We start from the raw sequence: 16,096 nt of genomic DNA, 5'->3' as shown, positions 1-16,096 counted from the left end.
TGTGTTGGGGTTTCGTGTTTGTGTGAGAGAGACAGAGAAAGAAGTGTGTGTGTACGTGTGTGTGTACGTGTGTGTGAGATAGACAGAGAAAGAAGTGCGTGTGACAGTGTGTGTGTGTGTGTACGTGTGCGTGAGAGAGAGAGAAAGAAGTGCGTGTGACAGTGTGTTTGTACGTGTGTGTGAGATAGACAGAGAAAGAAGTGCGTGTGACAGTGTGTGTGTGTGAGAGAGAGAGAAAGAAGTGCGTGTGACAGTGTGTGTGTGTGAGAGAGACATATAAAGAAGTGTGTGTGTGTGTGTGTGTTTGTGTGTGTGAGAGAGAGAGAGAGACAGAGATAAAAGTGCGTGTGACAGTGTGTGTGTGTGAGAGACAGAGAAAGAAGTTTGTGTGTGTGTGTACTTGTGTGCGTGTGACAGTGTTTGTGTACTTGTGTGTGCGTGTGTGTGTACGTGTGTGTGTGTGTGAGAGACACAGAGAGAGACAGAGAAAGAAGTGCGTGTGACAGTGTGTGTGTGAGAGACAGAGAAAGAAGTTTGTGTGTGTGTGTACTTGTGTGCGTGTGACAGTGTTTGTGTACTTGTGTGTGTGTGTGTGTGTGTGTGGGAGAGAGAGAGAGAGAGAGAGAGAGAGAGAGAGAGAGAGAGAGTAAATGAGTTCACCGCTGCATTACACGAAGGGGGGGGAGGGGGAATGAGTGAAAGGATGAATGAGTGAAATAATAGGGGAGCTGCTGGTGGGAAATATCTAAACAGGCAATCCACCCCCCACCCCCCAAACACACACTGAATACACACAGCATTCATACACCCTCACCCCCAAACCCCAGCTGGATATCACCACCACACACACACACACACACACACACACACGCTGCCTAATCCCAGTGTGCCAGTGAAAGAGGTGATTGTCTGCGGCTGTGTCAGAGGGGACACACTAATTGGAACGTCCCACTAATGACACAACACTGCACAACTTTCTCACACCACTGTTTGCTCGGCGTTACATCACGACAACAAACTGCGGACGATCGAATGATCAGAGTAAAAAACAAGTCGACTTCACTTCTGCTTTTTATCAGTCTCCTTCATTTCAGGAACACAAATAAAATGCCTGGAAAAGGTCAAAGAGGTTAAAGTGACGTGTTAAGATATATTTAAATCAACCTTCCATCTTAAACCCAAAGAGACAATTTACTACCATGATTTATCATTTACTGTGACTAAATGAATTTGTCTTTTCTCTGCAGGAGCTCTTTAAAGACATCCCTGCACTGAAATCAAATCAGTAAGTGGTTTGGATTTAATGAAACACACACACAGTCTGTACTTTGTCACGATTGATTGTGAGCGTCAGACGTTGAGATTCCAGTTTTCCTGATGTTGTGTTTGTGTCTCCAGCTTCTCTCCCCGGTTTCCTCGTCTTCATCACCACCACTGTTCGGCTGCTCTGTTCCTATGGTCAGGAAAAACCTGGAAAAGTCATGGAATTTTAAAATGTGTTTTTTCCAGGCCTGGAAACGTGATGGAAAAAAATAAAATTCCCAAAGTTTTGGAAAAGTCGTGGAAATTTGTTATATTCATATTTTCATGTCGTTCATTTACGCTGATTTTTAAATAATTCATATGCTTTTAAAGAAATACGCTCAAATATAAGCAGGTGTACTTGGGTTTGTGTCATTTAAGGTATACTGTATGCCTTGGAATTCTCATTGTTAGTTTAAATACTACATTTTGTCACTTTTTCGTGTGTAAAGCGAGATTTCACAAAATATTCGGTCATGGAAATTTGGTTTAAAGTTATTCAAAATTCATGGAAATCCATTGGTCCAAATGTGTTTGAACCCTGTGTTTGAATCCAGATGTTTTTATTGTTTGACGGATCAAACTGTTCTTTATTGTTCTGACAGGCTGATGTGCAGGGAGACGTTAACATCCTGTTGAGCTTTGTGTTCACTTCATATCAATCAATAAGTTTCATTGTTTACAAAGTTGAGAAATAATTTGTCAGTTTATTTACATTTGGCAAATGATTGTTTCTGTGTGTTTATTTTTCCTCAGGACAAATTTAACATTTTGAATTTCATTTTCATGCAAAAGTTTTTCTAAAAAAGTTTTCCTGATTTTCATTTGAGCTGAGCTGAAAGTTCACGAGGTCACAAATCGTATCTTTCAGCCACGAAGCAAACAGTGGACACCACGGCTGCAGATTGACATAGTGCTTTATTGAAGCTGTCCGTAAGAAGGAAAATAATGTGCATCCCTATCATATACATTTTATGTGTAAAAATACTAAGGATGTACAGTGTAAAAAAAAACAGCTTCATGTTGATGGTAATTCGTTGTGTTCACATCCCGGCAGCACTGCGTCCTCACAGCAGGAGGGACAGAGAAAGGCTGTTCGATCTGCTCTTCTGTGAACCCCCCTCCCTGGAATCTGCAGAGCTTCCCCCGACGTGGTTCTGAGGTCCGGAGCGGACTCCAGCGCCTCGGGGGAAACTCCGCCCGGCTCTGTGAACAGCTGGAGGCTGTCCACCAACGCCCCACACGACTGTAAAGCTTCAGTAGATGGACATGTGGACATGGACATGAGAGGGAAACTGTTACACCTTTATTTCTAATATTTGTACGTTTGCTGTTTTTTCTTTTTGTTTGCTGTTTACAAATAAATGCATCCCATGCTTGTTCATGTTAATAACCATGATGATAGTAGACTAGTACCAGAGAGGAACGGGGGTTGTGGGGGGGGGGGATTATGTCGCAGACATGAGGTCAAACACTCTCAGAAGTCCTTCCAAACACTCGAGCCGTTTACTTATCTCCAGTAAATGCCGGGCGGAGATGTTTGTGATTTTGGCTGATGCCCGTCGGCTCATTAACAACGGACGAGCTCACCACAGAACAGCGAAGGTCTTTTAGAGGAGTTCTACACATTATTCAGAAGCTCTTGGAGTCAGATCTGTTGTGTGATAGATGAACAAACAGCAGCAGCAGCTTGAAGAGGAAACGCACCAGTGGAAGCTGCGAGGAGGCTGAGAAGGAATCTCTTCTTCTTCCAGTGCAGCCACCTCTTGTCGGGTGAGAACAGTTACATGTGCCCACGCCTGGTTCATAGACTTAAAGTGAAAACCCACAGGGATGAGGAGGGTCACTGAACTCCACCTTCTCTCACAGGAGCTGGAGGAGAAAACATTTCTTCTGTCGTGGTCTCGGACCTTTGAATCAGCTTCTGACCGTGAATCTGTTGAGGGTTGAATGAGGACAGTTTGAGGGGAAACTATTCGATGGAGGAGGGAGCCGGAGGCGTCAGTGGATTTACACTGAGCCTTGTTCAGGACCCGCTCTGCAGGGACAGCACTGACTCACTCTGCAGGGACAGCACTGACCCACTCTGCAGGGACAGCACTGACTCACTCTGCAGGGACAGCACTGACCCACTCTGCAGGGACAGCACTGACTCGTCTCTGCAGGGACAGCACTGACTCGTCTCTACAGGGACAGCACTGACTCGTCTCTGCAGGGACAGCACTGACTCGTCTCTGCAGGGACAGCACTGACTCGTCTCTACAGGGACAGCACTGACTCGTCTCTGCAGGGACAGCACTGACTCACTCTGCAGGGACAGCACTGACTCGTCTCTACAGGGACAGCACTGACCCACTCTGCAGGGACAGCACTGACTCGTCTCTGCAGGGACAGCACTGACCCACTCTGCAGGGACAGCACTGACCCACTCTGCAGGGACAGCACTGACTCGTCTCTACAGGGACAGCACTGACTCGTCTCTGCAGGGACAGCACTGACTCGTCTCTGGCAGGTGAGACACAATCACCAGGGTGTCTCAACTCGAGACATCAGAGCAGCATCAGAGCCGCCGGTCGTATGTGGAGCGGAGATGTGCTTTAAAAAAAAAAATCCAAATTTTTCTTAAAAACATGAAAAAAAGCTAATATTAAAAAAAAGAGAAAATTCTCCTTTCAAAGCAGAGCTGAATCAGATTCCTCTGAATCATGTAAAAAAGTGATGGATGTGAAAGTGCTGTGGCCAAAGATACAAAGCGGTATTTTATGAACTCTGGCGTCTCGTGGTTTTGGCGTTGAGCGTGCACATGCAGCTAGAACTCCTCAGTCGCTCCAGACCTGGGTCAGAGCAGAGCTGAAATCCTTCCAAATACTGTGGAGCGCCTGCCTGAGCCGGTGGAAGGTGCCAGCTGGGTGGGATTTCTACTTATTTTGAACTTGTCCGGCTGTTTTCCGCTGTTGCCAGACACAGAAAAGTATTTTTCATAAGAGTTCTGTGTGCCACTTTGACTCAGGACTGGTGCAGCGGAGAGAAGAGGACTACAGCAGGTTGGGGGGGGGGGGGGCATTTGCCTTTCGCTAATTGCAATTTAATTGATGTGCAAGAGTAAAATCATGTGGACATTAGAGCAGCAGGAAAACGGGTAATGTGTCGTTTATATAATATCTGTAAAGAAAAGAAAAAAAACAAAACAACGGAGGCATTTATTTTAGAACAAAGTCTCTGAAGAGTTAAACCGCAGAGAGAAACACGACTACGCCCCCTCACTGCTAAACTCACATCAAATAAATTAAACAGAAAAAGAGAAATTCAAGTTATCCAACGATCATAAAAACATTCACATAAATAAGAGTGGAATGCAGTTTTCTAAAGAGAGTACTCCCCCCCCCCGTCGTCCTCTTTGTCGTCTTCCACGTGACGCTATTTTTGGATTTTTGAAAAGTATATCTCAGATTTAAGTGCTGGATGTCAAAGTTTGGAGCTCGTGGCTCAACCGGCCCGGAGATTAGAATCGTTGTTGGTTCAAACTGGAAGACAATGACGACAAAACAATCGCAAAAAGACAAACAGGACCGGAGAAATGTCGGGACACGTTGAAAGATGGAGGAGAGTCTCGTGTGAGGATCTGACAAACGCTGACCTTTGAACCCTCTCGTGCTTCCTCTTCGACTTCCTGCTCTCCTTCACCTCAACTTTACTTTAGTCGTGAAACTCTTTCCTCACTTCCTGCTTTACATTCTGTGCTGCACTCGTTTATTTATTTCCCACTCGACTTCCTCTTCGTCTTTCTCTCTCTGAACTTCCCCGCCCTCGAACCTGTGACCAGATTAAAGATGGCGGACATTCAGCTTCACGCTCGACACCCGTGGGAGGATTTGGATAAAGTTTCCTTCTTTCTTTAATCTGCTCTCAGTGAAACTCTCGTCTTCTTCCACATGTCCCGTCACATTTTGGTCAGAAAATAACAAACAGACAATAAAATAAACGATGGAGCAGGAAGGCGATCTGCTTTCCCTCCTACATTCTTCAGCCATTTTTGTTTCTTGAGGTGCCTTTTCTTTTTTTTTCTCTCTCTCAGCCCTAAGAAATAATTATCTCTAGGATAACGTCATAACAATAGAAAAAGTTAAATATAAAACCGATGAGTAGAACAATAAATAGAACATGTATATATTATAGCCTTTGCTGTGATTGGTGTAAACCCAAAACCTTTGATTTTAAATCCTTCGTGAGGAAGTCACAGGAAACAGGAGATTGACAGTTACCTCGCGATCGTGGACACCTCATAAAATATCACATTTGTAAATATCTCATATTGTATCATTCATGGAGCCGTTTACCTGTACACACACACACACACTCTGTCTCTCTCTCTGCTCATCACTGTGGTGAGTCTGCTGTGGTTTCCCTTTCCTGCACAGGGACACACACAGGCACAGTCGTGTGCTTCCCAGAGCCGTGAGAACAATACGTCACAGTAAAGCTTTCCGTCGTCCACGCTGAGCTCCTTTCAGAACGTTTTTTTCCCTTTTGTGACAGAGACTGAACCTCAGAGGGACTCATAGCTGTTTGAGAAATAAATAAAAGAGAAAGAACTCTGGGGAAGGGAGTGACTTGGGGGGGCGGGCAAGTCGTTAAAACCATCCTCTCCTTTTTCACCTCTGCAATACCCGGATATATTAGCCACCTTGCACTGCATTGTGGGTAACGTAGTAAAGCTCACGGTTTGGGAGCTTCATCCTTCTGAGCTGCTGTGCTTTGAGGTGCGATCTTCAACACAGACCGATAACAATGACGACAATCACAATAGTACCTCGCACACACACTCACACACACACACACACACACACACACACATCACATCACATCCCATCATCTCGATCTACAGACCTGTCGTGGCAGCGTCTGTGCTGCAGCTGAACAAGCATGGACGTGGATACAGGTGGCTGATGTGTTGCTGGACGCCTGTGTAATGACCTGCAGCATCAAGCTAGTAGTGTAGCACCGGGTTTTAGAAGTATAGCAGTAGTACCTGTAGTAGTTGTAGTAGTAGTTGAAATAGCAGCAACAATAGTAATGAATTGCACTGAGCAAAACCCTGAGTGGAATCCCGCTCGCTGACACGAGGTGTGCAGGATTCTGCTCGTCGGCGACAACTGTTCCCTCAACGCCAGGCAGCCTCAGTCGATCCCAGATGTGTTATCTACGTCAGGACATGAAATCAGAGCCGAGCGTCTCGCTGAGTCTGAGAATCTGTTTGCAAAAAGCCTGAGATACAACCGGAAACGGCAGTTTTGGGTTCGAACGACTTAAAACGCTGCGTCTCCCTCGTACGGATGGAAGCCACGGAAAAAACGTCTCCTTTTAAAAAACGAAATCCGTCAGCTGTCGTCTAACTTGATCAGAGGCGCTTGTTTTACGTTTGTCGGGAACCAGATACGTCAAAGCACAGCAGGCCACCGGTGATGCTCCTGTCATTAAAGGGACATTACATAGTAAGTGATCACATCACAGCTCGGATCACCTGGGGATGCAGTGCAGGATTCAGAGGGAAATTTTGCCTGGAATTTCTTTCTAGAGATGGATTCACAAAAATAAGAATAAATTAATGGATAGAGAGGTGAAGAAGAGGAGGAGAAGGGCTAGATCCTTCAAGTCATTGTTTGTTTTGGGGTCAGTCCAAAGCTGTGGGTCTTTGTTTATGTCCCACACTGATGACCTCAGAGATCAGCTGTCAGCTCCACGTGACGGACTGGTCATTCCCGCCCGCTGGCCGAGTAGGAGAACTGCGGGAAGTGTGGCCGTCTCTCGTTGTCCAGACAGTCCATCCCGTCCTCGTCAACTAAGGAAGAGAAGACACGGGAGTGAGTTCAGAGGACAAACCAGACTGTTTCAGAACGGAACACAATTCAATTAACAAGTGACTCTTTGAGGTGCAAATCTGCCGCTAACAAACTGATGTGTGACCTAGAAAAGTGGAACTTACACAAACACGTCGGTCCCACTCATGCATAATTCAGCGCTGAGCATTTTAAAAGCGCGATCTGTGTCTGAAAAGGCTGTGACGAGCCACATGTGCCCTGAGGACTATTACAGAGACACTTGAACAAACACACAACAGCACTTTTGAGTGTTTGTTCCCCTCAGTTAACTCAAGTGGAAATGTCTCCACTGAAGAAAGAGAAGGAGCCATGATTCATTTAATAAAGCTGCAGGTATTAAAGTGAGTTTATCACTATCAGCTGCTCGAGAGATTTAAATCTACCTAATGTGCAGCCAGATAATTTATTAAGATTGTGCTCCGTGCTGCAGAGATTGTTTTAACCCAACATATATATCTGTTGTGCTTTTGTATCAGTCACGTTTAATATTTAACTCACAAACACTCGATAAACACAGAGTCCCAACCAGAGGACAAACTTATTTCCCCCTCAGTCTGTTTATTTCTATATTTATCCCGTCGCCGAGAATATTTGCGGATCTGTAGAATCATCAAAGTGAGATTTTCCTCGAAGTGGTAACGTGGGCATATGTCTGCGTGAGCATGTGTGAGGACGAGAGACGGGCAGACACTCACATTTCTCTGGTGGAGTGACGGTGATGGTCTGGGCTGTGAACTCCTCGTCAAAGTATCTGGTGTCTGTCTCCGACGTCACCTGAGGCTTGAAGGGCGGGACGAGCTGGGACGGAGAAGTGTGGGGGGGGGGGGGGGGGTTAGATTAGAGAACTGTGCTTACATCCACTGAACCGCTGCTTTAAACACAAACTCTGGACGTCTCTCAACACAAAATAAAAGCTCCTTGACTTGATGAAAATAGAACCAAACTGAAATATCATAATAACTAATAATGATTATAATACAAGTGAATACAATTTTTAAGTATATGTGTAGAATGCAGAGAAGGCGTAACAAATTTAATTCAATAAATGTATTCATTCATTTTAATTCAGTAAATTAAGTTAATTCGTTTTTTTGCTTTCTTCAAAAATGTTTAACAAGGTAGTTGATTCCGCCAAAAATAAATAAAGGACGAGCAATGACTCATAGAAGCCACTAAAAGGAGAAGAACCAAGATGTTCTACTTTATTAGAGCGTAGTATGAGATATATAGTTATAATAATAACATATCATCTTTACGTTATTATATATATATATAAAAGCCCTATGAGAGAAGTTGTGATTTATGAACATGGGCAGTAAAAATAAAATAAAACAGTTTGATTATTTTCTACCATTCTGTTTTTCCTTATGACAAATATTGCTCCGACCCCAACCCTAACTTTACCTTTTTATCGTAGACGTCCTGCCAGTCAACACCAGTGAAGAAGCTGTGTCTCATTATTTCTTTAGCATCATCTGGTCCTCCACCCAACCTGGAGAAGAGCAGAGAAATGTAATAAACCAAGCAAACAGGAACATTTGATATAAAACCGACAAGAACAGGATGTGATCGAAGTGATAAAAGTGATGAGAGGTGAAAAATAGCTTATTGCTGGTTTAAATCGAGAGATTGTGGGGAAATGATCCAATCAGAAAAAAACAGGTCAAATATTAAGTGAATGAGAAACAAACATTGCCGTCAGTTAGGAGAAGGTGGAACAACTTCCTTAAAAAACCTGCAGAACATCACAGTTTATAAAGATCATCAGGGAGGAATCATCAGATCCAGGTTTATTCTACTGCACAGGAGAGTTTCCCTGAAGCCAGAGTCCCACAGAACCCTCTTCAGAGGGTGTGGCCTCCTCGGAGTCAGTGTGGGATTTACAAGAAGAGACAGAAGACGCTGACACAGAAGAAACCCTCAAACGAAAAACAAGTTCTCCGAGATGTTTGGAACAATCTAAGGTAAGAGAACCAGAGTACTGAACAACCTGTACCGAGGAGAAGAGCTACTGTTCTACAGGTGAAGGACAGTCGAAGAATTTTGTTTCTGTCCACTAAGGGAAATTGATAAATAAACGTTATTCACTGCATTATTTTTTTTAATATCTTCTCTTTACCTTTGGCAGAGAGCTGTGAATAGAGCTGTTCTAATGTTTGTTCATATCCCTAATGAAGGTTGTGTTGACCTTGTAAATAAACCTGGCAGAATGAAGTGAGACAGTGTTTTCATTTGTATTCACGTCAGGAGCATTTTTTGTTGTTTCAGTTGTTTGAAACTAAAATAAAAAAACAAAGAGGTGATTTTAATAGTGAAGGATAACTCTCTGGTTAATTCAGTTTGTTTTTTGTGTCTGTGTGGTTCAACACAACAACACACACACACAGACACAAGTGAAGCCTGGACACACACACCGTTTGTTGGGGTCCTTGATGAGCAGGCCGGACAGCAGCGACTTGGCGTCGGACGACAGAGTGCGAGGGAACTTGATGTCCTCCATGAGGATGAGCTCAAACAGCTTCTCGTGGTCCTGGTTGTAGAACGGCAGGCGGCCGCACATCATCTCGTACGTCACCACACCCAGACCCCACCAGTCCACCGCCCGCCCGTAGTCGTTGTCCTCCAGGACCTGAGGAGAGGAGAGAAACGCAGATAGACAACTTTTACTCTTTTTTTTTAATGGGACCGTTTGTTTTATTGGACATCTGCTTTTATTCTGCTTTTATAGGACGATGAATGCTGCCCAAGGTGCTGGGTGAAGAGACAGATGAAGGAGAAAACAGCAAACAGAGTCAATATGCCGTTTAGCTCAGGGGATAAATAAAAAAAAAAAAGTAAAAGTTGCGTGATATGAAGAGAGGCAGCTGCACAGATGACAAGGGGCGGAGGTGTGGACGGCCGAGCCCGTCTCTCTATAAACACACACACACACATACAGAGGCAGACATCACGGGATGGCAGGTCTTCAGAGGCCCCTGGTACAGTAAGGGAGTCAGTGTGTTGGCGGGGTCCACCAGATGCCCCCCCCAGGTCCCTGCCAGCTCTCCCTGGCAAACTGATGCTGTCCTGGCAGGGACAGTGAGGAGCGTCCCTGAGTGAAAAAGGTAGAAAACGTCCCGCAACACGGGTCAGTGGCGGGCAAGCTGGCGAGCACAGGTACCGTGTGTTCCCCCCCCTCACGTCTGTCCTGTCTTTTCCCGTCCTCTAATCATGTCTTCTTACTTCTTACCTTCCCTTTCATCGACTCATGTGTCCGTTCCTTCACCTCTGGAAGAGTGAGACAGACGAGGAAAAGGGAGGAAGATGAGAAGACCACTGAGGTTTTTTTAAGGTGCTGTTGAGGCCCTTGTCAACATAATACTCTTATGTGTGTATCCAAACTTTAGTGTCATATCTGTGTGTGTGTGTGTGTGTGTGTGTGTTTGTGTGTGTGTGTGTGTGTGACTGATGGACAGGCAGTGTTGGACAGCAGCCAGACCAGCATATGTTGTACATCTTGCCAATAATAATAACATCTCACTCACTGTTAATAATGGACCAGGCAGGGTGGATGTGAGCAAACGCCAACAGACACTCAACACACCAATTGCAACAAAAAAACATGTTTTTCACACAAATATTATAAAACCAGACAATAAAAGTATACAGCAATTGTCCCCGAAATGATTTAACAATGTACGGCACAGTGAGCTCATGTGTGTCATTAGCTGTGAGATGAGCGGCAGATGAAGATAATACAGGCGTCATAAATACACAAATAGCTTCGACTACAATAGAGACTTGTTTATGGAATCTCACTGACTGGGTGTGAAAATGCATAATCAAATTTAACCTTAACATTTAAAATAGTCGTGTCTCAAAAATGAGGCTGTGGTGGTTTGACTGTATGTAATCTCATATTTGGATATTTAATAAGAAATCTTTATGATAGTACTCTGAAATACATTTAAACAATTTATAAAAACATTTCCTAGGATAACAAAACACCCACATTTACTAATCATATCTTCTTCTGGCATTTCACACACAAAACGTGGTGAAAAGAGAATGAACTATTGCATATTAATAAATTTACTTTATTTTCTTTCTCCAGTCTAAATATAACTAGATGGGTTTGTGCATAAAGGCCCCGACCGTCCTCTCATCAAACCACATTCAAATTCACTAGATCCAGATTTTTCTTTGAAGCTGCACCAAATTGCAACCACACATAAATATCAGTCCCCTCAACATGGCTGGTTTTTATCTTCAAGATCCATGAACCGCTGAAAGGAAGTTAAAAAAAAAAATGGATCTGTCCCCTTTTCTGTATTTTTACCAAAATGTAATATGTTCTCTTTCCTGACCCCTAACGCATCCTACAACTGATTTTAATGGTTTATTAAACCCACTGACGAACAGACAGACAAACCAGTGCAGATAAAAGCATAACCCCCTGGTGAAGATAGCTACAGATTATTATCGACTACTTTAACTGAGCTTTAACAAAAGATGAACATGTCCCACTCAGGAGCCTCAGAAATGACTGTTTCAGTCGCTGATACATATTCAGAGTTTCACTGATGCTGCATCTTTAACCCTGGAGTCTGTGAGAGATCGACTGTAATTAACAGTCACCACAGGTAGGCACAGGAATCATATTCGTCTGACATATTACTGAGGGATTCTCCTAATAAGTGTCAGATGAGGTTCTGTCATACAACAGACCAGGTGAGAGAAAACACCAAACAGCTGCCTGTGGGTTTCCACAGCAGCTCAATATCACAAATTTGATCATTAACCGACTGAGCTCGTGCACTTGACGCTTAACTGCTAATGATGCAGGCGGCTGCTCCAGCGTGCGCACGGGAGTGAGAGAGAGAGAGAGATATACATGTTTGCTATTTTATTTGTGTGTGTCTGTTTGTGTGTGTGTTTGTGCGCGGGCATGAAGCTGGTCACCCTATTGGCAGCTGCAGAGAAGAGCTGGGGGAATGAAGTGTGCCGCCAGCTCCAGATATACTATTGATTGGTACTGCTGGATGGATAACACTGGCTTAGACTGCTGGGAGACTGTCTTTCACACGTACACACACACACACACACACACTAACACACAAACACACAGACACACAGACACACACGCACACGGCAGATGGAATATTTATCCATCCTCATCAAATTCATAAAGTTTTGAGAGGGAGGCAAACTAAGAGATGTTTGGTGTTGTTTCAGTCCCTGCAGCTTGAGGAGGGAGGGAGGCACACACACACACACACACAAACACACACTAACAAACTAACAAACACAGACACACACACACACACACACATATTAACTGGCAGATTATGAAATTCAAAAAGGTTTTCTACATGTATGGATGTGATGTGCCCCGTGTTGAGTCTTTTACAAGAAAGGTATAAGAATGTAGAAGAACGTAAACGAAGCTTGAGTGTATGTGTGTGTGTGTGTGTGTGTGTGTGTGTGTGTGTGTGTGTGTGTGTGCGTGCGAGTGCGTGTGCGTGTGTGTCCTGGGCCCAAAGAAAGTGGTGGCAGCTCGGTTGCAGGCAGGGAGCAGATTAATCCACACAGAGCCAGAATGCTGCCCCACAGCCGTAGGCATGAGGCAAGGGAGTGTGTGTGTGTGTGTGTGTGTGTGTGTGTGTGTGTGTGTGTGTGTGTGTGTGTACAGAATGCGTGGTTATGTGTGTATATTTAAGAAAAAGACAGGACAAATAAATAGGACGAGAGGGGAGGAGGAGTCTTGGTAAAAGCAGCCATGAGGGAAAAGGTCTTGTCCTGCCCTGGTCCCTGTTGGTGCAGCCATGTGGCAGCTAGAAGCTGTTCACAGGACAAGGGCTTTGGCAGCCTGGACAGGACGAGATGGGACGGGCACACACAGCCCCGTGGCTGTAACAGCCCAGATACTCAGCAGGGAACACAAACACACAAACACACCTCACAGTGGACATACACTCACATATTGTCGGTGTCAAACACAGACCTTCTATGTCCAAAGTGTCGTTATGTGGAAATCGGTTAATGCTGTCTGATAACTTGCTTTTACTAGACATTAACAGTTACGATAAAAAACAGAATAATCACAATACCAAACATATACAACATACAAGGAAACAAGGAAAATTAAAACAAACACTTCCAAATAAATGGAAAAAATCCCAAATGCAGCCTCTTCAACACTTTCAACAAAAAACAGCCACAACGAAATGTGTCAAACACATGAAATATGAGAAAACAGAGAGAAAACACGTGCATGTGTTTCCTCTGATCCGGTTCCATCCTTTCACGAAGACCTTCTACTGCACGTTGTTCATTAAGCTCACGTTAATCTTTTTCTTTTATTTCAGACTATCCTCTCAACAAACAAATAACACTTCAGTCTGATTCTTTACAAGTTCGGCGACACCATTATTCACTTCACGTGTTATGTTGTGTGTCTTCCTTCAGGCACTGCGCAGACACAGACCCTCTTCAAACACTTCTCATCTGCCCTCTCTCACTGACGGCAAACACAGGAACTGTCTGAATTTCACTCCTGTAACCCTGAAATATTTTTCCTCTCTTCTCATCTTCCTCTGTCTTCAACCCCCAGCTCCCCCCTTTCTCTTTTTAATCCCGGCTACTTTGCATCACTGTAACTTGGCTCGGAGCACACTGTGTTATTTTTACACGCGGGCGGGCGAGCAGAGCGAGCGGGCGGGCGAGTGGCGGCGGTGTAGATTTCCAGGTTTTTTCCGAGCACCTTCCTCCAACCTCGCCCATCTGCCGCCATCTGCCTCGCTTTAGCCCGCACTTTCTACTGCAACCACACACACAGCACACACGCGCACACACACACACACACACACACACATAAATGCACACAGACGCACATCCTGTGAAAAATAACCAACAGCCTCCAATCAGCTTTTGGCACGCAAAGGGAGGGACTCTAAAAAAAAAAAAGCACAAATGCTGCGCCAAATTGTCCTCCATACTTTTTCAAGTGGGATCTACACTATGCCTCTCCCCTCCTGCTTTCATCTCCACATCTCCATCGCTCCCATCTACACCACCCACAGTCCTGCAGCGCTCCCGCCAGTTGATCTGCTGGCCTTCGAGTGAGGCAGAGCTGATGGCTGGACAGCGGATGGCTGCGAAAATAAAATTATTACAAGAATGTAATGATGTGTGCTTGTGTCTGTGCGTGTGTGTGTGTGTGTGTGTGTGTGTTTGTGTGAGCGCTGTGCCGTGCTGTGCCCTTTTCCAAATTCAACCCAACACCCTCGTTCACACGCAGAAGCTGCATATTTACAGTTCACCCTGATATTATGGAAATGTTTCCGCCGGTGAACTCTGCAAACAAAAAATGTACACACATAAATTCCACTGTAAGAAGATTTCAAATACAGCGACTGCAGGCCTCTTCGTTTATCGCCCATTTATCAAAGATCAGTAATAATCCCAGTCGTCCCACTGATCAGTCGGGGCTGTTGTTAGGATAAGCAGGTGTTGTGCGGTGGGCAACACGAGTCCCACAGTTCACCGGGGCCGTCCTGAACCCTGAGCGCTGCAGATTCACTGTTTAATGGATTGGCTGCCTGTGGAGGCCACAGATGCCTTTATGTACTTCACAGCCTCAGTCAGTCTTATGTACATAAAATAACTGAATGTCATTACTGTGCATAACAAGTGTCACGTGGTTTAACACACGGTCTCACATCATCCGTCGTGGCTTTCTCCTGTCATCTGTGATAAACATTACATAGAGTAGAACACATGAATATATAGTTTTGGTTATTTTCTAATATTCAGGTGGACTGTGTGTAAGCTGGTGATGGAGAAACGCAACATAACAACGTTTATGATGAGTGGTATGAACTTACAACATTACTAACTAACATTACAGCACACAAAGTTACCTTCACTTCCCTCATCATTTACACCTGCCTTTTATTTATATGTATATGTATATGTAAACGTGCAACACTGTGGAGGAGATGCTGGGATGTTATATTTTACATTAGACTTCACAGCTCACTTGAGGGTGGGCGGTGGTGTTACAGAACCCCAAGGCTGTTCCTGCTCTTACACTCACATCTTACTGTACAGCATAATGGATAGATGAAGAGATGGATTAAAGAGCAAGAAGATAGAGGGACACATAGGACATGGGAAGGTAGAGAAACACAGGTCATAGAGAGGGTGTACCTCTGGGGCTAGGTACTCTGGAGTGCCACAGAAGGTCTTCATGGTAGCAGCGTCTGTGATCCCCTCCTTGCAGAGGCCGAAATCAGTGATCTTGACATGGCCGTCTTTATCCAGCATCAGGTTTTCCAACTGAAATGGAAACAACAATATTCAGCATCACTTCCCACCATGCCACTTGTAGCATCAGAATCTTAAAAAGAAAAACTGGGAAAATGAAAAAGACACCTTTAGTCCTGGTGATGCATTCATTGGGAACCAGTTTGAATCCTTTTGTCGAAGGTTGTAAATAAAATATTTTATTGTCATCAATCGTGACGGAGACTCAACTCTAGTAACTGACTGGAATACTTTGTGTGCTGTGAAGTGGAGGTTGTACTTCTTTGAAGGAGAGAGCAGAGGCAGACGTGTGAGGATCACCATTTTGTTTCAGCCCACACGGTGACGGTAGACACACTCAGCCGCTCAAACTCTCCGAGCAGAGGAGGGACATAAACTTCAGGCGTGTAGTGGAGCCACTCAACCTTTTAATTTTAATGGCTGCAGTGTTTTTTCTCGCTCTCTGTCAGCTTTCTTCTCCTTCCTGTTTTCTTGGCTGCTGTGAGCGGGACTGGGGCCAAGGCTGCCAGGCAGACGCTCAGACAGAGCCATCTACCTCTCTACCTCTGTGGCATCAGCACCAGCCCCCCCCCCCCCCCCCCCTCCCCCCCGCCTCTGCCTTCCACACT

The 16,096-nt window shown here is 44.7% G+C and overlaps 1 protein-coding gene across 3 annotated transcripts in view; it reads right to left on the bottom strand.

The window, feature by feature from the left end:
* Nucleotides 1–4,487: 4,487 nt before the first annotated feature.
* The window catches only part of akt3a (v-akt murine thymoma viral oncogene homolog 3a), a 48,490-nt gene continuing 36,881 nt past the window's right edge, over nt 4,488–16,096 (bottom strand). For all 3 annotated transcript variants that reach the window (XM_053436605.1, XM_053436608.1, XM_053436607.1), the window contains 5 exons: nt 15,372–15,500; nt 9,596–9,810; nt 8,586–8,673; nt 7,877–7,979; nt 4,488–7,141 (listed from right to left, as the gene is read on the bottom strand). In XM_053436605.1, the coding sequence (XP_053292580.1) occupies nt 7,056–7,141; nt 7,877–7,979; nt 8,586–8,673; nt 9,596–9,810; nt 15,372–15,500 (621 nt within the window). In that variant the 3' untranslated portion in view covers nt 4,488–7,055. The remainder of the gene's footprint in view (nt 7,142–7,876; nt 7,980–8,585; nt 8,674–9,595; nt 9,811–15,371; nt 15,501–16,096) is intronic.

The sequence above is a fragment of the Pleuronectes platessa genome, chromosome 12 (genome assembly GCF_947347685.1).
Source record: "Pleuronectes platessa chromosome 12, fPlePla1.1, whole genome shotgun sequence".
NCBI classification, from domain to species: Eukaryota; Metazoa; Chordata; class Actinopteri; order Pleuronectiformes; family Pleuronectidae; genus Pleuronectes; species Pleuronectes platessa.
The sequence above is the reverse complement of the archived record's forward strand: the minus strand, read 5'-3'. Positions and strand labels throughout refer to the sequence as shown.